Consider the following 23220-nt stretch of genomic DNA (forward strand, 5'->3'; position numbering starts at 1 on the left):
AGGGATATTGTGAGGTACTATGACTACATACCAATCAAAAATTCCAACACGCACAAAATGTAAATCTTGTTTCATTTACTTGTATTCATAAATTATTTAAGTTTCTTTCTTTGCAAATACATGAGCTCAAATCCAAAATTGATATTTCAACACTTCAAAATGATCAATTGATTGTGATTCAAGCAATGTGTTTGGTGGAGGAGACTTTCCCACCTCTTTCCCATAAACCATGTTCAAGAGCTAACTACATCTCATAATACTTTTAGTAGATGAGATGGCTATGCATGGCACAATTCGTACTCAATGGATGTTTTTTCTTGAGAAATTTATGAGGACCTTGGAGGATTTTGTGAGGCAAAATGCCAGGCCTAAAGGTAGCACGAGCTTAAGATTGGTTGGTGCAAGAATTGTTAGAAACTGCGAGGAAGATGAGAGATGAAAGAAAGAGAGGAGAGAAGAGAGATATGAGACACCGGAAGTGGAACCCCAGAAGTTGTATATAGCTAACAAGAATCACATGTGTACATCTTTGAGTTCCTTACCCAAGTGGATTTCTTCCTCCCAAGATTATGGATGAATGAACAAGACTAAAGGATGTCATCCATTATGCCTCAAGGAAGAGTGTGTAGTAAGACAATTGATTCAGAGCTGCGTAAAAAAATGAGCACATTTTATGTACTCAATAATGACATGATGAGTTGATAGGTGACAATGTATGAGGACGCAAATACAAAAAGAGATAGGGAGAGGATGATGTTTCACGCATACAATGAGCATAGCATGCCATATCCTTGATATTTAAAACAATTTCCAAAGGACCTTGATGTGCATTGATTTCATGGGGAGATAGAAGAGATAATTGTGTGGTTATCATAGTGACCAAATGCAAGTACACTAGACGATACTTATCCAAAGAATGTGTATGTAGTGTGTCATTTATATAATATTTCTCTTAGGGATACTTGTCAAAGTCAAGTATATAAAATGACTTATTTATATAATAATTGTTGATTTAGTAACATTATAGGATTTATCTAATTAATCACTCTTGTTTTGATAAAGTGCACAATGTTCAATGATCATGGTATGAGAAAAATCATTTTCAAACTCAAAGGATTCATAAAAAGTGAAACAACCAAGATGGTGGAGTCATTGCTAGTTTTGAGAGAGTCAATGGAAATATGGATGATTGGTTTGGCATAATCCAAGATATCTATAAGCTCAATTATCAAACCTTCTTTGTATATGCTATAGATATTAAGTGGTTTAAGGATGTAGTTGAAACAATACCTAATGCAAAATTCAAGCATCATGCCACTGGATTTATAATCATTGACTCTACAAATCTTTGGCAAGGCAAGTATGGGACATTGGTATTACCAAAATAACATGAAGAGGAGAATACTATTAAAATGTATAGTTTTCATATGAAGGTACATAATAATTACTCTTCTTGATTTCTTTTCACCCTATAACATCCTAATCACAATATGTTTCTAATTCTAGTTCAATTCAATCATGGAGGATAACAAATGGTGGCACATGATCCAATATCCCCACTCTATAGAGGGATATATAATACATTTACATTTATTAAGAAGATGGATGATACTCCTCACACTAGAGATGATGATGATCATGAAGTAAGAGAGGTAGAGGATGATCATGGTATACAAGACATAGATCATGATAATGCCATTGTACAGAGGAAGATGATCATGCAATCATTATTGAATGATGATTATGAGCATAGAAAGAGTCTTACTAGTGGTGGCATTAATATGTCTGTAGGTTTAAATGTTCATATGGACCTTGAAATATAGAGAAGAAAGGGAGAGAAAAATAGAGAGGAGGGAGAGATAAATAGAGAGATGGAGAGAATGAGATAATAGAGAGATAAATAGAGAAACAAATAGACAGAGGGGAGAGAGAGAAAAATAGAGGGAGAGAGAAAAAGAGGAGAAGAAAAGAGGGAGAGAGAAATGGAGAGACTAAGAGAGAGAGAGAGAGAGAGAGAGAGAGAGAGAGAGAGAGGAATAGAGAAAAATAGAGAATGGAGGGCAGAAGAGAGGGAGGGAGAGAATCAATGAGAGGAGAGATAGAAATAGAGGGAGGAGAGTGAAGAAGAGAGAGAGGGAGAAAGAGAGAAATAGAGAAACAAAGTGAGAGAGGGGGAGAGAAAAAAATAGAGAGAGGGTGGGGGAAGAGAGAGAGAAATGTGTGTGTGTGTGTACATGGAAGGAAAGAGAGAGGGAGGGAGCAAGGGATTAGTGAATTGAGAGAGAGAAGTGTATTATCCACCGTAGTATAGATGAAATGGACAATGATGATGGCCATGACATCAAGATTGAGAGGTTTATCTCAGTCAAGGTTTCCCCTATTTTTGCACTTAGTGCAAAAGCTGGTAGTTCGACGAAAACATTGCTTGTGTATAGACCATGTGTGATGCTTCAGCAAGTTTCAACCACAAATTAATCACACCAAGCAATCTTGCTCTTTGAGTTAATGGTAAAAAAAAGTGTGTACCAATCATGCTTTACAATCAAATTATAATTGAATTAAACTTCAATAATATTAGATTTACACTAGAAATATCTATAGAGAGGTGTCGTTCCATCCTAAGCAATGCACCTATTGGGGCCTATAAGAAGAGTTTGTGGGCATGCAATGGATGAAGTGCTTGAGCCGATAAATCCATTGGAAGCTACACCACTAACTATGCATTGGGGTGCAATGAATAAAGTAGACTCCTCTTTCTGTGTAGACCTATACATAGACCTTCCAATGTATGCCGCCATATGCCAAGAGCTTGACTTGGAGCCATAGGACTGGTCGTATTTACATCTGCTTGTCAAACTCATTGATAATTAACTTTCATTAGTACTTTAGTATATGATTTTGAACTAATATCCTTCTTTTCAAAGCTATGTTTTTATGCTTTACCTTCACTCTTATATTGATTACGCTAACATTGTTTTCTAGTTATGCATGTTACTATAGACTATCAAGAGAGTAGGATGAGCCAAGGGATGACAAATGGCATGCTTCAAAGATATAGTAGTCCAAGGGTTCTCTTGATCATCATTTGGGTGTTTTGTGCATTTTACTTAAGTACACTCTAATGCATCAATCTCGAGTAGACAGAGTCAATGCTCTAGACTGGCCATGGAGGGAGGCTCAGGGACGCCTCACTTAGCTGGTGGAGAGGGTGGTTGTGGTGGATGCCTCAAAGAATCACTAACTTTCTCTCCTCATTGTTCTAGCGATGGTTTTGGGATGTAGAGATGTAGATGTTGTGACCCCAGGGCTGGTTGCTACTACTTGCTCCCATACAGGTTTTAGAGAGGATAACTTAAGTATAGACAATGGAGACATTCATGGAGTATCACCATCTCATCCACCGAGTGGACACTTATCACCTCTAGGATTTTACTACACCTATAGGAATGTTTACCCCCTTGATTTTAGGTTTCACTCAACCGTCCACAAGTGATACCCCTATAGGTGCTACTTTGAGAGATATCACCTCTATAGGTATGCTAGACAGATAGGGATCTCTTGGTTATGCCTAGAAGCATAGTTGTAGGTGAGAGAGGGTGCACCTTAGACATATCCCACTAGGGTACAAATACGTGGTGGATAAGAAAATCGATGCCATGCTCATGAATAATGAGGGAAAGAAGGTAATGGTATGCATGAGAAAGTTGTGCCAATAACTATTTAGGCACAACGCTCTACCACTGGAAAAATATACCGAAGCGGAGCAAGGACTATGTGGTAGCGTCCTTACTACATCAGGAGTTTTTGGTACCTATAGTGACATACCAATTTTCCATAGGATGAATGGTGGATTATATGTGTGCATACATGTCATGTAGATGGTCAAATATGTGCAAGGCAATCAAGAATGGCGCTTCAAAGCCTGAGTGGTATTGTGGATTAATCTTTTGTTGCTTATATTGCAAAGTCTGTTTGACACTCCATTGCATCGGTACAAGCTCTCAAAAGGTGAGGAGCTATAGCAATCGCTTGGATTCATGGAGCGCACATCCTTTTCTTTTTTGTCCCTATGGTCCATGCATGCTCTTTCTATGTAGCTTTCCTTGGATATATTTCTCATATTTTGTATGGACTTGTATTTTGCGAAATTTATGGATACATTTCTATGTTTGTTTTGGACTCTCATCCCTATCAATCTATGTAGTTTTATAAGATATCATCATCGATATTGTAATTATTTCAATATTGAATCAACGACTCTTTCTTTCTAGCATCTCATGATATGTGTCTTTTGATGAAAATTGTATACGCAATTTATAAATGCTTTATGGAACATTGTTCAACACATGGGACTAGAAGAATAGCAAGGTAGCATGCCATGCCACCCAAATTATTATTTTTCTCTGTAACTGTTGCTATTAGCATCGTAAGTAAACATTGCACATATTGCTATCTACATCATTAAATGCATCGAAAAATGTTACTATGTGTGTCGCTATTCACGTTGCAAAAGCGTATCGCTCGTTGTGGTAGTGAAGAAGATAGCGAGATGAATTTGTATAGATGAATATAGCAGCGGTTTTAACAATGAAAAGTGCAATTTTTAAAATGAATATTTGTCTTGCTTTAGACGTCAGTGTATAGCCTATATCTTGTAGTGGATTAGGCTCCCTAGGTCTAAAGACACTTAGAAGATTCTACATCTCTTTGAACACTAGGTTTTGGAGAGAACAATAAAATTATGGTATATAAACTTTATGATCTTAAGGCATTTGCTTCTATAGAAACAAAAACCCTAAAAGATGACCTTATTTTCAAAAGAACAAAGCATGTCATAGTACTAGTTTTTTTTAAAAAGATGTAAAGTTGAGGTTTTTAGAAAGAGATACTTCAAGTTTTTACCCAAGTTAAAAAAGGCTCGTCATTTTCTTAAGTTATTTGAGAGAGTTTAGGGGGGATCTCCTAGGAAGAAACACAAAACTTAACCTAAGGGTTTGCAATTGTGTCCATTGTGAGATTATAACTTTCGATCCTTGGATGCTAGTAAAGAGAGGTAAACAAAGGCAATAGTGCAATTTTTTAACTTGTAATCCTATTAAGTTGTATCCACACATTACTTGTGATCTTACATAGGATACTATTGGCCTCTATGATTAAATGACTCATAATGATTAGTAAATATGTAAGCATTTCTCATATTTTATAGGTAATAGCACATGAGATCAAGCATCTTTTTAGGCTTCAAAAGCATATTGGACCAAGGTGAATGAATAATACACTTAGCACCGAGAATGTTTTATAGCAAATTGTTGAATGATGTATGCACAGCAAATAAGCAATGATATGTTTGTGCCTGAAATTGGACCCCAAGACATAGTAGTGAAGACGGGAGAAAGAAAACTTAAAAGTATTGGAAAAGAAGAAAAGAGCTTGGCATAGAAAACTCTTATGAGATAACTATTGTAGTCAATCCATGTGGAGCGAATGACCCTTTATTTTCTTTATAACATATCGGAGAGTATGTTTTGTTCTCTGTATGAGACAGACAGACAGACAGACAGACAGAGACAAAGACAGAGAGACAGATCAGTAGGCGGAGAGGCAGAAGAAGAGAGTACTAGGCTAGCAGGGTTATTAATTAGCTGGAGAAGCCAATATAGTTGGCATAGCCGAGGGAGCAGTTCGGGTACAGCACAAGAGCAGTAAGAGCGCTATGACAGATGCCCCAAATATCGGAAGAGAGGGTTTGGAGGCAGGACTGACAATCGGCAGGGGAGGCAGACGCGGAGCAGGTGGCGAGGCCGAAGGCGGGCGCGTTCCCTCCCCCGTACCGGGCCTTGAGGGAGAGGCTATCGGTGTAAGGGGTCTCCTGCACCAGGTACGCCAGCAGCCCCCCGACATGCCACGCATACGTGCTCCCCGGCTTCATCGGCTTCGGGCTGCAGGATGCCGCCACCACCGCCTGGCTGTGCACTGTAGAGCTGGGGTTGGCGAGACCTGGCGCAGCCGCTAATGATAAATATGCGATAGTCGTCAGTGCAACCAGTAGATACTTGCTCTCAACGTTATACGTGGCCATGTTGAAATATTAATCCGGAAGTACCTGCATGCAGTCTAGATCATTACACACGCGTTACTATAAACTTCGATATGTGAGAGAGAGAGAGAGACCGCCTTACCAGCTTGACGTCACTTATCACATACACTTAGCTTGCTCGGAGAACTTTTACTTCAGCCATCCCTCTCCTTTTCACCCGTTTTATAGAGAGAGCTGCAGCCGCTGCGAATCTGCGATGTGGAAACCGCGTGCTCTTTCTAGCTTCGTGCCAAGCTGTGCGGTGCAGCTAACTGAAACCATCATTTGCTTCTCTCTGTTTCATCGGTTGCTTCCTTGGTTCCTCCTTTAATTTTGCTTCTTTTCGTTTCCTCAAAGAGCGCAACTACGCCGACTACGCCGACTTGTTTAATCTTAGTGGGTTCTCCTTTTATTGATACTCGAATTCTTTGTATGTCCGTAAGCGGGACATCCCTATTAGATGTCGGTTTTTGATTATTCTCGTCCAGCGAAGCCACACGTCATCAATCTGACCATCAAAAGCAATCAACGAAATAAAAGCACCAAACGTTGACTCGGAAAAATCTTAAAGATCAATTACAGTGTGCCGTATTGTGAAGGGATTGTGGTTGGCTTGTAATGGATAATTCTTGCATTAGCTCGTGTGTGAATCTTAAGAAACTCCAAGTCTCCACGGAAACACGAAATACAAGCCATGAGTTACATTTAAATTTTGTCCGAATATCCCCCCACATTTGTTCAACTCCCCTATATTGTGCCCCTCCAATTTATTCAAAGTTCTCCAAATGCCCTTCAAACATTTTTCCCATTTTCCAAATGTATCCCTCATAAATTTGCTATTTATTTCGCTTCATCACTTTTTCCAAGGCTTTATGAGGATACGTATGCTTCATAAATGTAGACATAAAGAATGTTTAGTTTTCGATGATATTACATACTGTATTGATTCTTTCTACCGTAGTTATTCAATTTTCATAATCTCATTTAGAAACTCTCCCAATTTTTGTATCATAGCACAGAACCATGGCAAAAATAGATTGTAACAAAAAGGTTGCATGAGAACCTTTATATCCAAGTCTTTTAAGTAGGACAAGAGTATCATAGTTTGTATTAGCATTGGACTTTGTGCAGTTTGCTTGGACTAGATGCTCGCTTTCATACTTACTGTGAGGTTACGAAGGTTCCTTTAATCATATGGAAATGCATTCAAGAAAATTAAGGTTTCGTAAGGAAAAGAAAGAAGGAAATACTTGATAGGGTCGAGTAGAGCTTAGTGCACTAATAAGAAGCATACATGTTGACGGGAATCTTTTAACCAATAGAAATATTTGTGAACATATCTATAGCCACAATGAGGCTTTTTTCTAAAGGATCAGCGAGGATCCAAGGATGAGATAATGGCACATTGATTAGCCATGGAAGGAAGAGCTAAGCATGTTATGTGCCTGAAGCATGCAAGATTTTAGAAGGCCTTAGCTATAAGAACTTTTATATTCTCTTGGACAATGTATATTGACTTTTCTTATCAATTAGTGAGGGTTATACTTAGCACCCATGGTCCCTTGCAATTATAAATCAAGATTTAGGGTGTAAATGTAATATTTCCGTTTGAAATATTACTAGACCAACCTCCCGCACATCGTAAGTTTGTGAAAAGGTTATCTCCATTTCCGGTAGCTGATTTATGATCGTACGCGAGAAAAGGGGTACTCCGCATTGGTAAATCGGGACCGAAGAATCATGACCTCTCCACTGGCAAAACGGGACCAAGGTTTAAATAACCCGCATAACCATAGGTGAACTCCCTCTTGGGAGGAGGTCAAGGGGATAATGTTGGGACAAAATTGTTGAATTTTTTTTATATATTTTCCTTCCCCCAGCCGATGCGTGGCTGAGGGAAGAGGATGGGCTATTATGGAAATTTAAGAGGTGGAGGGGAAGAGGCCATGCGAGGGGCCACGTAGGGGGAGGTCCTCTCTTCCCCCCAAACTATAAGAACACCTTCTAAGGTGTTGAAGAAGGGGGGGGGGGGGGGGGGGAATTGCTGCGACAGACTGCTTAAGAGGTGAGAGGAGGACTGGAAGTCGATGCCGTGCGGCCATGCTGCAGGACCGGGAGGACACCGTGCTGAAGTAGTGGGAGGAAAGAGGGATTGGAGAGAGAGGGTGGGAGATTCTGAGCATGAGGGGTGAGAGAGGGAGAACGACGCCCTGACTGTGGATGCCGTCGTGGTGCCGCGAGGAGGAGGGGAGAACCACTATTGTTCGTGGAGCGTGTCGATCGCCATCATCGTCCTGGAGTATACCGCCACCCAGTCACCAAGAGCCGTTTTCGAATCCTCTTCCCTCCACGCCACGTACAGCATTACAGAAGCTTCCAAGAAGCTTCTTGGAAGCTTCTAAGGGGTTCTTTAAGCCCCCTTTCCCCCCTTGCATCCCCTATAAAGCCCACCTTAGCTCGGGTTTTATAAACCCCCTTCTCGTAGACTCACACTAGCCGGTTTTTAAACCCCCTTTCTTTCCACTAAACCTCCTTAAGTTCACTTTACCACCCGGTTCCTTTTAAACCCTTTTCCATTACACTTTCACAAGCCTTTATACCCTTCCCCGTTTTTATAAAACCCTTCTCGTGGATTCCCAACACAAGTCCCTTTCCACCAATCACCCATAAGCCTCCTAGGCTCGGATTTAAAGCCCTTCCCACTACATTTCCCCCATAACCCCATCCCTATCAACCCCCGAGGTCTTTGTAGAGAACAAGAGGGTTCCTTAACGCCCTTTCACACAGATCCTCCATAAGTCCATTTTTCCCCTGGTTTTGAAGAGGAAGCCTATAAGGCCCTTCCTACCAAATCTCCCATAAGGTCTCTAGGGCCAGATTTAAAGTCTCCACTCCTGCAAGGTCCATCACAAGATCCCTTTCACGAACCCTCTCTTTTTCCGAAAGAAAGAAGGCCCAAGCTCCGAATCCTAAGGCCTTCCATAAGCTCCAAGTCCCATATACCCAAATCCTATAGGCCCAAGTCCCACAGGCCGGCCTTTTAAAGATCCGAAGTTCCATGAAGGTATCTCCTGCGTACGAGGGAGAAGGGCAAGATCTTGAGGCTGCATACCAAGGCGAGTAAATTTATAGGCCGCGAAGGCAATCCGGAAGCCAAAATCACGCCTACAATGGGCCCTAAAAAGTCACAAGACGCGCCTGCGGAAGGATCTTCTCCTAGTATTTACGTGGATATTTCCCGGAGTCCACAAGTCCAGGTTTTATCTATTTGGATTCCACACAAAAGTATTGAATTAATCACGATAACTTCATGGATTAGGAAGCACTCATGCATGTTCAAATTCAACTAGTCAAGTTAAATGCAATTGGAAAATGAATTGGCTATTTGAACATTTATTAGATATGAAAATTGATCATTGGTACGTTCAATGGAATGAATGAAAAGAGCATAAGGTGTCTATGCAATTGTAGGACCTTATCAGTAAGTTTCCTTTTGTGCATTCAAAAGTGACGAGCCTAGGACAACTGTTACCTCATTACAAGGTTGAAATTATTGAGGTACACCTTTTTACTAGGCATGGAAAGATTAATGGCATGTCACATTTTTAGATAAATCTTCCTTGTAATGATTCATGAGGAAAAGTTAACACCCATAAGATGTTATTCGAAAAGAAATAGAAGAGCACGAAAATGATCTATGGACTTGCAAGTGGCATGTAAAATGGAATAAGTTAACACTAGCTTTAGTTTTGTATGAGCTTCATTGACTACATTGTAGCTAGGAGAAAGTTGCGTATTGCATAGTCGTCATGCAAAAATGTCATTCATCAGGAGCCGCATTTAGGAAAGGTTGCATGGTTTATCAAAGCATAAGATTCTAAAGTGTAGACAACAAGGTTGTAGGCATGATTATTTGATGTAAGTCCTAGTAGGACCTAGGAAAGTTAGTGTCCAGATTATCAGGCATTTTTACTTTACCAAGGAAAGATAGGGTTATTGTGAACCATGTGATGCGTAGAAGCAATGAATCGCATGTTTACATGTATTGGTGTAGTTGTAACTATTTTTCCTCCTTTAGATCTAGTTTATTATCTCTAGGAAAGGTTCATCCTTGTCGCAAGACAAGTATATTGAGTTGTCTAAATCACCTAACCCACAAGGGATTCATATGGGCATGGTTCAGTCGATATGACAAATATCCCAAGTGCTAACTAGGGGTTAGCGCGATAAGGATTCGACCTAGTTTTACACTTGTTGCCAAGTCAAAACCCTCAAACCCAAAGATCATACCCACATTCACGAAATGTTGAGTCAATTGGATGCTCATGCATAAAATGATCTAAGGTTTCTATCCTAAGGATCACTCGTTCAAATGATGAAACTCCGACTGAGTTGGAAATTCCTAGGACCGTGGCCCAATATAATTAGGAATGGGTTGGGTAAGAAGACACCCTAAACCCTGCTACTCGGCTGGAGGTAATTCCGTGACCAGAAAACGCCATTCAATGGGTGAAATGATCCCGTGGAATAGATGCGACACATGTGCAAAAAGTTGCAACATCGCATAGACTTGTGATTTGTCCACAAGAGAGTTTTGTCATTTCTTGAAATGAGGTTGGCAAGTTATTGCGCAAATTTAACTTACAAGAGGATGAGTAATCATCCTGTTGCATCACCTTTCTTGGGAAATAATTGCCAAGAAAAAGGAGAGTTAGGTATTTGCCTGGAAGCAAATGACCAATCAATAAATTGAAGCGACATGGTCGCCAGGATTTACTATTACCTAAGGTATTGGTTAAGTTGGGTTAACAGGGTATGGCCCTAACCCAAGGATAAAAGGGTGAACAAACAAACCCTTGGGGATCTTGCCAAGTCGCAATTTGATCCCAGATCGAATGCTGGATGCATTCGGAGAGAAATATTCGCTTTTTAACAGTTGGCCAAATAAACGACCACTGAAATTGATTGTGCTTGTAATAGTTTAGAAAGCACTGTTTGCATTGTTTGCTCAAGGAACTAAAGGATGAAAAGATATCTAAATGCTTCAGGTTGAGGGCCTGAAGGGAGAGGCAGCTTCAGTTACCCCCGACTGCCTGCCTGACCCTAACCAAGGGGGTTCTTGACCGCGCCGGGAACGTGGACCGAACCCGCCGCGAGAGGTCTTTCCGTTGAGCTCTACTTGGAGCAGGAGAACGCTTGGGTGCCAGGGGGGGCTCTGGCCATAAATCCCTCGCCTTCCGGGTCCTGCACAAGAGGCTAACGTGACTCGGGATTGGATCTCGAGGCCCGCATACTAGTCTACGGGCAGAAGCTTGGAATAGTGATCCCTGGCGGATTACTGGATAGCCTTCGGCGGATTATAGACAAGCCTACGGGCGGAACTCCTTGTATTTCAAAGATAAAATGATGAAATGATAATAAAGAAGTTGTTTGATATTGTTTTTCTATGTCACGTGATAAGATTACGTGAAGGAACCAGTGCTTAACAGGGTTAATTAAAGAAGTTGATTGTTATGTGTCAAATTAATGTGTTAGATAATTACATAACTAAAACAAATCGAGGAAAGTGCGGAGGATGGGTCATGGGTCCGTCCTACGGTTGGGTGGTCCCGGTTAGCCGGGAACTTTTCTCAAAAATCTCGAAGAACAGCAGGATGATCATCATCATCAAAACGAATAACGAGAGCGATGACCTAGAGTTACGTCTTACCCGATTTACGTTGTTTTAGGGGAACGGAATGGGACTATGTCTTATGGCAGAGAGGTTGAGTTTTGCATCTCTCTCGTTTCCCATTCTCCTTGAACCAAGTGCAGCATGAATCCGCTTCAGACCTGGCGTTTCTGCGTAAGGTAGTTCGCTCGGGTCTGACGCTAGTTGTTGTTAGCTAATGACCAAACAGGAAAATCCAAATTCAGGTCGATCCTAAGTGGGAACGGCCAGGATACTTCCGCTACGTGGCAGACGCGGAAAGACCTAGATCGCAAGTCCCGTAACATTCCATGGGAGTGCCGGGCGGAGCTTTCTAGACATCCTTTCTGATGGACTGCTAAGACGTGTCTGGGATGATTCTAGTGGACACGTTACAGTAAATTGGGTGATTGGAGTCAAAGACTTTTGGCTTGATATTTTCAAGTTGAGGGAAAGTGTACAAACACTAGTGTGGCTTCACAATATCAAGGTGCAATTGGTGGCCACAGCTATCTTATGGTCATTGGACATCCATCAAAAAGGTATTCTCTAATGGGATGTCATTAGGATGATTCAACTTGAATGAAGGATAGATTGTTGCTAGGTGGCACTTACGCAAAGGGATGAGTGCCTTGAATGGTTCTTTGTCAATGCAGGGCGCATTCCTAAGAATTGTCTTAGGCGGAAGGTTGATGGGGAGGCCTATCCTTTCCAGGCATCGATGCAAGTGTGAACGTGGATGATACCATTTTATCCACACAAGTATTAATGTCTGAGGCTTGGTGTGTTCCTAAGAATTGTCCTAGACGGAAGGTTGATGGGGAGGCCTATCCTTTCCAGGCATCGATGCAAGTGTGAACATGGGTGATACCATTTTATCCACACAATTATTAACGTCTTCGTGAATTGGTTATTGTATGGAATTCCAAATTAATTGATTTATGTGACTAGCTGCAATTATTCAGTTGGTTATTATTCTAACATGATTTTGTGAATTCTTGGCAGCTAATGTGTAGAGCAAGGTGAATTGGAAAGGCGTGCCATATGCAAGCATTTTAAAGATTATTTTCTCAAGAATTTATTTAGTAATTATTGGATTATTGTATTAGACGCACCGCTATTTCTTATAAAGCGTGCGCACAGTCTCTATGTAAATATTTATTAGCAAAATAGATTTTTAGAAGATATGTCCAATAAAATATTAATGGTTCTAGAGAGTTGTGGGATGCACAACTCTCCTAGCATCCATTAACTCAGATTACTCTATCTCTTTTCCAGTACACTCAACCTTTTTTGCAAAGAGTGATTGTAAAGGGCCTAAATCTTGGGCAAAGAAGATTTCATAATATTATTATAAATACGGCATGAAGGGAGCTGCCCACTTCATGTCGGGGGGAGATTGTGCCCAATCTTGTGTCGTTTCATCTTACTTTACCCTCTTTTTTAGTCTATTTTTAATTTCTCATGAGTTGTATGCAATTTTATGAGTAAAAGAGAGAAAGAGGGAGCTTCTTCCATTTGCTGTGCGCAAACCACGCATCCATTGCTTGCAACAGTGGTATCAGAGCCCAGCCTACCTCGGGCTTCCAATCGCCTACCCTCTAGTGTGAAGGCGAGCCCTCTGCTACAAATAGGCTCTACAGTCTCATCGCGAACCGACTACACGGCTAGATTCCCAGGTCTTCAAAACCCCCAACCCCTCTATCAAAGTCAAGAAATTCTGTTATTTTCCCAAAGATTAAAGAAAACCCACTCCCATATCATGGCGCCATGTTTTGTGAAGAACTGGAGCCTCAAGGTGATTAGCAAGCTTCATTAAAGCTTTGCTTAAGCTTAATCAAGAGCTTAAGCTCAATTTTGATTTCGTGAGGGGGGCGTTTTTTGCCACCACGGCAACATCCACGATGTCTTCTTGTCCTAAATTGTCAAGTTTTTTAAGGCTTAAAGCCTTATTAAGCAAGTTACATTACCACTTACATAATCAACAGTTTCATCTTCTCTTACTCCATGTCATACATTGGTGCACAGATCGGTCGTAGAATGCTCACGTAGTGAATCCCGGAAGGTCCCCAAGAACAATGAACTCTACCTTTTTGCACAAAAAACAATGTAAAAGCATGCACGACAAGAAGCAAGAGACAAATTGGGTTCAATCTCCCCCATGCCTTGTGTGAGTGCTTCACAAAGCATATATTTTTTGTATATTTCAATCTTCATGCTCAATAATAGCCCAATTTACAAAAATATGACAAGCTTTTAGCTTTTGAGTTTGCTTTCTACAAAAATAGGAAAATAAAGCTAATGGACGGTGCCCATAGAGTCTGGCACGCCCAATCTCAATGTCCAAATAGAAATAACATATCCAAGCGCATAGGCGCATACAAAATAATAATCAATAATCAATGTCTCAATAGACATAACAAAATATAGGCGTGGCGCCTATCAAAATATAGTCCAAAGGTCGAATACTCGCTAGACTCCAATGCTTTCCTCCGCCACTGCTGCTATCTCTACACATCAACTGAAGCATTCACAATCGTTAGTAAAATAATACAATTAAACCGACAAAAGTGAATACCTAGCAGTCTTCAGCTACATAAATAAATCAACTGGTTAGAAATAAATCCTAACCTTAATTTATTACGAGTGCGCACTCTAAACTCATAAACGTTTATTAATTTAATATGCATTTTGCGGAATCACCCGCTATGGAATCACCCATGTACACACTAAATTAATGAAACGCCCGAAAAGGACAGGCGTCCCCATCAACTTCTCGCACAAAGAATCCTCTTTGTGTATGAGCCCCGGTCATCTAAGTTTACGGAATCCACCGTAAAACCTCACGGAATCCACTGTGGCATGGAATCCATCGAGGAATATGCCTCTTGGCATCATACCCCCGGGGTGGGATAGCAATTGACCTCAATTGCTATTAGCTCAATGTGGAGCTAACAGAGTGGGGAAAGCATTTAAGTCTCTAGCATGCATCCATTGTGCTTCCTCTACAGGATGGTTCTTAAATTTGACTAGATATCTAGAATACCTGCGGCCAGTTCTAGTGGTCATGTAGTCAGTGTCTATGATGGCTTCTGGTTCAAGTATTTCAGTCTCTTCCTCTAATAAAGGTGGGTTTTCATAAACAGGGTGGATAGGTAATTGGTCTCTAAATGGTCTCAATAAACTAATATGAAATGTATTATGAATTTTCCAATGATATGGCAATTCTAACTTGAATGCATTATCATTAATCTTATGAATGATTCTAAATGGTCCATAAAATCTAGGAGCTAATTTGACAACTGGATGTCTATTTACACTTTGTAGTCTACGCTTTTCTATTCTAAGCCAAACATAACCATAAACTTTGAAATTCATAGCTTGTCTTTTCTTGTTGGCTTGTTTGGTATATGATTGTTGGGCTTTAGCAATCATATCCTTAACCTCATCAAAAATACTGTTATGCATAGTAGCAATATCATCAGTAGTCTGAATTCTATTAGACAAAGATGCAACAGGTGTAGATAATCTATATCCATAAATGACTTCAAAAGGTGATTTCTTTGTAGATGTGTGCGGTGTATTGTTGTATGCAAACTGTAATAAATGCAAATGAGTATCCCATATCTGAGGTTTAGAAATAGTATATGCACGTAAAAGATCTAGAATGGTGCTATTTGTGGCTTCTGTTTGTCCATCTGTTTCAGGATGAAATGCAGATGAGAAATCAATCTTTGTGCCTAGATTTGCAAACAGTGTAATCCAAAAATTATTACAAAATCTAGAATCTCGATCTGAAATAATCACTTTTGGCAATCCATGGTTAGTAAAAACAGTTTTCAAAAATAACTGTGCTGCTTGTGATGATGTTAAAGTTTTCTTACATGCAATGAAATATGCTTGCTTACTAAATCTATCTACAATTGTCCAAATCATGTCATGGTTAGATTTAGTATTTGGTAAACCAGTAATGAAATCCATAGAAATATGTTCCCAAGGTTTAGATGGAATAGATAAAGGCATTAATAATCCATACTGTTTACCATGATGTCTCTTTATTCTTTGACAAATCAAACATTCAGAAACGAAATTAGATACATCTGCATCCATATGCGGCCAATAAAAATCTTCAGTTAACATGCATAATGTAGATATGATACCTCTATGACCTTGATATGGGGGACAATGAATTTCATTCAAAAGAAAAGATCGGAATGGAATAGTAACACACAGTCTCTTTTCAAAAAACATAAATCCATCATTATATGACAATGAATCAACAGGAATGAAATTATTTTGAACTAATTTTTGCCAATGAGAATGAAAAGTAATATCCTGGTGATATGTATCTTTCATAGCAATCAAAGAATCAAAAGATATGATAGAAATATTATGAATTCTAGGTCTTCTACTCAATGCATCAGCAACTACATTTTCTTTTCCAGGTTGCTATTGAATGATAGGATGAAAGCTTTGAATGAAGGAAGCGCATTTGATATGACGGTCAGAAATTTGGGGTTGGCTAAGTAGATGTCTAATATTTTGCTGGTCAATCTTTATCATGAATTCTGAACCCATTAAGTAGTGCTTCCACTGTTTTAATGCTTGTACAACTGCTAATAGTTCTTTGTCATAAGTGGAATATTTGAGCTCAGAGGGTTTCAGCTTAGAACTAGAATATGCTATTGGATGATTGTCTTGCATTAGTACGGCTCCTATTCCTGATCCGCTAGCATCGGTCACAACTAAAAAGAATGGTCTGTTAAAGTCAGGCAATTGTAGAACAGGGGCATTAGTTAATGCACGTTTCAGTAAATCAATGGATTTCTGCTGATTTTCAGTCCATTGATAAACAATTCCTTTCTTAAGTTTGGTTAATGGTAAAGCAAGTAATGAAAAATTACGTACAAACTTCCTATAAAAACTAGGAAGACCAAAAAATGAGCGTAATTCATGCACATTTTTAGGAACATGCCAATGCAATATTGCTTCAATTTTCTTAGGATCAACTTTTATTCCTTCTTTTGATACAATATGACCTAAATACTCAATTTCTGTCTTAAAGAATTCACTCTTTTCAGGATTTGCAAACAATTGATTTTCTTTCAGTAATTGAAAAACTAATGATAAATGCTCATAATGCTCTTTTTCACTTTGACTAAACACCAAAATATCATCAAAGAAAACAATCACACAATATTGATATTTCAGAAAGATACGGTTCATCATTCTACTGAAAGTAGCAGGTGCATTGGTCAATCCGAATGGCATGACTAAGAATTCGTAATGGCCAAACTGTATTCTGAATGCAGTCTTAAATATGTCAGATTTATCTAACCTCACCTGATGATATCCAGACTTAAGGTCAATTTTACTAAATATAGAAGATCCTTGCAGTTTATCCATAAGGTCATCAACTCTAGGTATAGGATACCTATTCTTTACAGTGATCTTATTTAAAGCTCGGTAGTCAATACACATACGATAGGTATTATTCTTTTTCTTGACTAAGAGTACAGGCGCACCGAATGGGGAACTACTAGGTCGAATTAAGCCTCTATTTAGTAATTCTTCAACTTGACTCTGGATTTCTTTTTGCTCTATCTGATTGTGCCTATATGGTACTTTGCAAGGTGGTTGTGTGCCAGGAATTAGATCAATCTTATGGTCTTCTGGACGTGAAGGTGGTAAACCTGGTGGTAGGTCTTCTGCAAAACAGTCCTTAAAATATGCAAGAAATTCCTTATGCCTAGGGTGCATATGATTTTCCTTTGCGTGCAATTCATTCATCCAAATGAGATATGATTTAGTATTCTTGCGTAGTGCACGTTTTGCTTGAGTATGCAAAGCAGTGGAAAAATATGAGATGCATGCATACCATATAATGTAATAGATTTTCCTTGAAAATTAATATTCATTGTGTGCGTGGAATAATCTATATTTGGATTATGCTGGTGTCTCCATGGCATTCCTAGAATAATGTCGCTTGACTGTAATGGAACAACTAAGAAATTTCTTCTTTCAATGTATGAACCAATTTGAATTTCTAAATCTTGAACTTCTTGTGTGCCATTGTATCTAGTGCTTAAAAATGCAGCTTTTATGCGATAATGCGTAGGTACTGTATGTAATTTCAATTCCTTTACCAATTTTGCTGAAATAAAGTCATGAGTACTACCGTTATCATGCAAGATAGTTCTTTCCTTTCCATGCACCATACATTTCATAGTCAACAATGAATGTGAAGTAGGCATACCTGGTAAAGTGTCGGAAGTAGTAGTAGGATCATCCTCATCTTCAGTGAAATCCGGCATATCCTCATGCTCGTCTTCGTCCATGGCTCCAAGGTAGTTGATATGTGCTGGTGGCTTCTTTGAATGATAATTTGCTGCGAGATGCCCAGGCTGGTGACATTTATAGCATACTATTGGCTTGGCTTTGGTTACATTATTTGCAATGGCTGGAAGTCTGGGTACATTTGGATTTGCTGGTGGAATAAGCTTTGGATTTGGATTGACAGTGGATGGTAATGCAGGTGGTTTAGGCCAATTCTTGCGGAAAGATGGTGATGAGAAACGACCTGGATTAAACCTTCTAAAATTGGAATTGAATTGTTTAGATCCATAATTACCGTTGACTTGGAATTACTGTGGTCGTCTAACTCTTCTGCATAACTTATCTTCAGTGTCGTGAGCTAAGGAGATGGCGTCTTCAAGGGTAGCAGGCTTGAACATGTTTACTTCAGCGTTGTAATGTCCAAGAAGTCCAGACATATACTTCCGCTTATGTGTCATCTCTGGTACGTCTTCAAGCATGCGTAGTTGTAGGAGTGCATTCCAAAAATGCTCTGTATACTGTGGAATAGGCTCACGATCCCGTTGTTGAAGTAAATCCCATTGCTTGATAGCCTTCTCATGAAATTGCGGTGGAAGGAAATTCTGCATGAACTTCTTCTTGAAATCTTCCCAAGTAGTAGGACATTCTATGCTCTTGCGGACTACAGTCCAGCAAAGTGATGCTCTGTCTATCAGATGATTAGTAACACACTTGATTTTATCTTTTTCTGGATAAGTTTCCTCATGGAAATAGTCATCAAACTGGCTAATGAATGATAAAACAGTCTTTCCTTCTTGTATACCATTGAAAGTGCGAAACTTGAAACTTCGTTTACTTATCTTAGATTCCTTGCGAATGGTTTGTGCTTCAAGAGTGGCATCGGTGGTACGGCGAATCAAATCTTCAGCTTGAGGTTCTTCTTTGTTAGTGGACGCTCTTTGTAGTTTTGTCAATTGCGCTTGCAATGCTTGCCTAGCCCTTCGCTCTTCTTCGAGTTGTAGCATGATTAGATCCAGCTTTTGTTCCATGGTAGGCTCAGGTAAGTCGTCTTCAGTCATAGGATCATCCATATGTGGGGTCGTCATCCTGTAAAACTCAATAAACCTTTCTCACTCAAAATCAGGTTAGTGGGATGAGCGTAGCTCAAATTCGGGGTTACAAGGCTATGTATTTTTGGGTATTTCTTTGTCTATTGTCAGAAAATCTGCAATTTTTCTGTCTTTATTTGCTGAAAATACTTCAACAAACTTGTAGATAGGTAGAACACCTTGCTACGAACAACTTTCCACTTCAGAGTTTTTGCATAGGAACAAGTCTTCTAGGAGTTTTAAGCACTAGTCAGTTCTGATTTAGTCTGACTTGCAGAGTTGCAGACTTAGCAGACTTGCAAAGTTGTTTACTTGCTGAACTTAGGCCGACTTGCAGAACTTATAGAACTTGATTCCACTTGACTTGTAGAACTTGACTTTTGCAGCGCAGGACCTGGAGTTTGCCGACTTGTCTACCCTGTGTGACTTGCAGAGAATTGAGTGACTTAAGCTTAAGTGATTAAGCTTAAGCTTAATAAGCTTAATGGGGATGAAACAGGGCGGTGTGAATTTTCGTTGGGGGGGCGTTTTTTTTGCGCCGAAAATCACGGATGATGCCGTTTTGCCCACGATTTGATTAATGAAGCTTCCTAAGCTTAAGATTAAGCTTTGATGTGATAATTAACTTGATTTTGAAGAGAGCTTATCTCTGTTTTCAACGACTTGATGATGGAGATGTATGCGTGGTCCTCCGCCTGCAGAACCTGGTCCTTCGCGATCTGACAGTAGAAACAGGGGTTCTTGATCGCCAGAAGTCTGCCTGTATCGACGGTTCGTGATGAGATTGACTGTAGAGCCCGTTCGTTCCTAGAGCTCCGCCTTCGCTCGAGATTGGTAGCGATTGGAAGCTCTTGATCTTTGCTCCGCTCTGATACCACTGGTGCGCAAATCGGTCGCAGAATGCTCACGTAGTGAATCCCGGAAGGTCCCCAAGAACAATGAACTCTACCTTTTTGCACAAAAAACAATGTAAAAGCATGCACGACAAGAAGCAAGAGACAAATTGGGTTCAATCTCCCCCATGCCTTGTGTGAGCGCTTCACAAAGCATGTATTTTTTGTATATTTCAATCTTCATGCTCAATAATAGCCCAATTTACAAAAATATGACAAGCTTTTAGCTTTTGAGTTTGCTTTCTACAAAAATAGAAAAATAAAGCTAATGGACGGTGCCCATAGAGTCTGGCACGCCCAATCTCAATGTCCAAATAGAAATAACATATCCAAGCGCATAGGCGCATACAAAATAATAATCAATAATCAATGTCTCAATATACATAACAAAATATAGGCGTGGCGCCTATCAAAATATAGTCCAAAGGTCAAATACTCGCTAGACTTCAATGCTTTCCTCCGCCACTGCTGCTATCTCTACACATCAACTGAAGCATTCACAATCGTTAGTAAAATAATACAATTAAACCGACAAAAGTGAATACCTAGCAGTCTTCAGCTACATAAATAAATCAACTGGTTAGAAATAAATCCTAACCTTAATTTATTACGAGTGCACACTCTAAACTCATAAACGTTTATTAATTTAATATGCATTTTGCGGAATCACCCACTATGGAATCACCCATGTACACACTAAATTAATGAAATGCCTGAAAAGGACAGGCGTCCCCATCAACTTCTCGCACAAAGAATCCTCTTTGTGTATGAGCCCCGGTCATCTAAGTTTACGGAATCCACCGTAAAACCTCACGGAATCCACCATGGCACGGAATCCACCGTGGAATATGCCTCCTGGCATCATACATAGACTCTGCAAATTTTTAGAAGTCACAGTTGACTATCTCTTCCATAGAGGCAGTTCTCGCGCAGTTCTTTCTAGCTTCACATATTTCACAAAATTCCCATGAAAAAATCCCGCCTTTCTTGCCTACTTCCATCCATAATTTCTTGTCCAAAGACCGCTTAAAATTTTGGTCTTACACGCCAAAATTTTTCAACGACAAGCAAGGCATCTTTTCTTTTGCAAGGCGTCCTAAATCTTTGGATTTCTCCATCAAGCAATCATGTTACACGAAGGGCCATCCGACACTACCAATTTCGACTATGCATCATCACTTCCTAAGCCAACCCTAGAACAATGTATGGATTTCATATCCATGCAACTTGAAGAAGAGCGTCAACACTGTGTACAACTGGAGCAAGAACTCAAGTCCCTCAAACGTCCTGCCACTCAAATTTCTACCAACGACGACAACCTAGTTCGCGCCATCAACGCTACTTTGGATGTCCACGCTAGTCGAAATGAGTCCAAGATAAGCAAGCGTACATTCAAATTTAATTCTTTTGATGGTCTTAAAGATGGTCGCAAAATTTTGTCATGGTTAAGTCAATTCGAAGCTTATTTTGACAATGAGAAATACTCAAAAAGTGATAAAATTAAATGTGCATCTCATTATTTTATTGAGAAAGATGCATTATGGTGGGATGTCATGCGTAAAAGCATTGATCGTCCTCTCACATGGAATGATTTTCACAAGAAGGTTCTTGCAAATTTTCTCCCTGCACAATTCAAGCTCCGCATGCAACAACAATGGGACCTATTCATGCAATAGGAACGTGAGTCTATCCCTCAATACACAGAAATATTTTGCAGCACTCTCTTACAGCTCCAAATGGTGGAGCTAGTTGCCGAGTCTACCTTCAAGAGAAAGTAAATGTCCAACTTAATTCCATCCATCCAATCTGAAGTCAACATATTCAAAGCCAATAATCTAGACGAAACCATACCCCTAGTCACGATGCTGAAAAGAAGTAGTCTAAAGACCGAAGGCAATTTTCGTCATCCAACGGTAACAACATGGGTAACAATTTTTGTTTTAATTCTTTCCGTAACTTCAATTCTCAATATGGAAAGAATCATTTTAACCGATGGCCATGGATGCGAAATGTTCTTAATAATCATGGTCAATCAATTTCCAATTCTAAACCTCCCAATCTACCTTCAAATTTTCCTAAATCTAGTGAGCCTAAAAATGTTAACCCAAGTGTCTCCAAAGCCATTTCCAAAAATGTAATGTGTTATAATTGTAAGCGTCCTAGTCATATTGCAAGTCGTTGTCCCATGGGCAACACCTGTGATTGGAAGAAACCCACGGCGCATCTAAATTTTCTTGGAGCTGAAGAATCCAATGAAGACCTTGAAGCAATGCCCGACTTCGACAAGGCTACACTTATGGGCAAAAATTCTAACGAACCTGAAGACCTTGCTTGTAAGATTTCTATGCATGCCTTATTAAAGATGCGATGTAAAATCAATAATAATGATATGACTGTTTTGCATGACGATGGAAGTACTCATGATTTTGTTTCAGAAAAAGTAGTTAGAAAATTACAACTTCAAACCGTTCCATCTGCCTATAAAATTAGGGCTGCATTTCTAGGACAACGATATAATGGTACTAAAGAAGTTCATAAATTTGAAATTTGAATAGGATTTTATAAGGAAAAGTGAAAATTTTTAGTAGCACATTTGCATTCTGCTAATGTAATTCTAGAAATGCCATGGCATCACCAATTCAACCCCAATATAGATTACAACACACACTCAATGCATATTGAGCACAAAGGTAAACAAATTTTACTCGAAGGTTAACAAAAACTTATTTATTTTCAATTATTAGTCATACACAGGCGAAGCGAACTTTGCGTAAACAATCAAAAGCTTTCTTAGTATGGATTAATGAAGTTGATGTTACAAAAACTGAACTAACTCCAAAGCAACAACATTTTATTGCTAAATTTTCTGATTTTTTTTCTAATGATTTACCTTTACAACTTCCTCCATCATGACTTGAAGACCACCAAATTGATTTACTTCCTGGTAGTCAACCACCTTGCAAAGCTCCCTATTCCCAAAGCCAATTAGAACAAAAAGAGATTCAGAAGCAAGTTGAAGAACTTCTAAGTAGAAAATTAATTCGTCCAAGTAGTTCGCCTTTTGGAGCTCTTGTATTATTAGTTAAAAACAAAAATCAAACTTACCGCATGTGTATAGATTATAGAGCACTTAATAAA

At 39.5% G+C, this 23220-nt stretch overlaps 1 protein-coding gene across 1 annotated transcript; it reads right to left on the reverse strand.

The window, feature by feature from the left end:
• Positions 1-5438: 5438 nt before the first annotated feature.
• On the reverse strand, positions 5439-6321 carry LOC148009310 (antifungal protein ginkbilobin-like protein). Its single transcript, XM_087673630.1, has 2 exons — positions 6180-6321; positions 5439-6103 (listed from the first exon to the last, which is right to left on the reverse strand). Exon 2 carries the CDS (start codon positions 6077-6079, stop codon positions 5639-5641), a length of 441 nt encoding a protein of 146 aa, XP_087529756.1. The 5' UTR covers positions 6080-6103; positions 6180-6321; the 3' UTR covers positions 5439-5638.
• Between the last annotated feature and the right edge of the window lie 16899 nt (positions 6322-23220).

The sequence above is a fragment of the Lygodium microphyllum genome, unplaced genomic scaffold (assembly GCF_053477565.2).
Source record: "Lygodium microphyllum isolate KBCC unplaced genomic scaffold, Lygodium_microphyllum_v1.1.10 scaffold_31, whole genome shotgun sequence".
Classification (NCBI taxonomy): domain Eukaryota; kingdom Viridiplantae; phylum Streptophyta; class Polypodiopsida; order Schizaeales; family Lygodiaceae; genus Lygodium; species Lygodium microphyllum.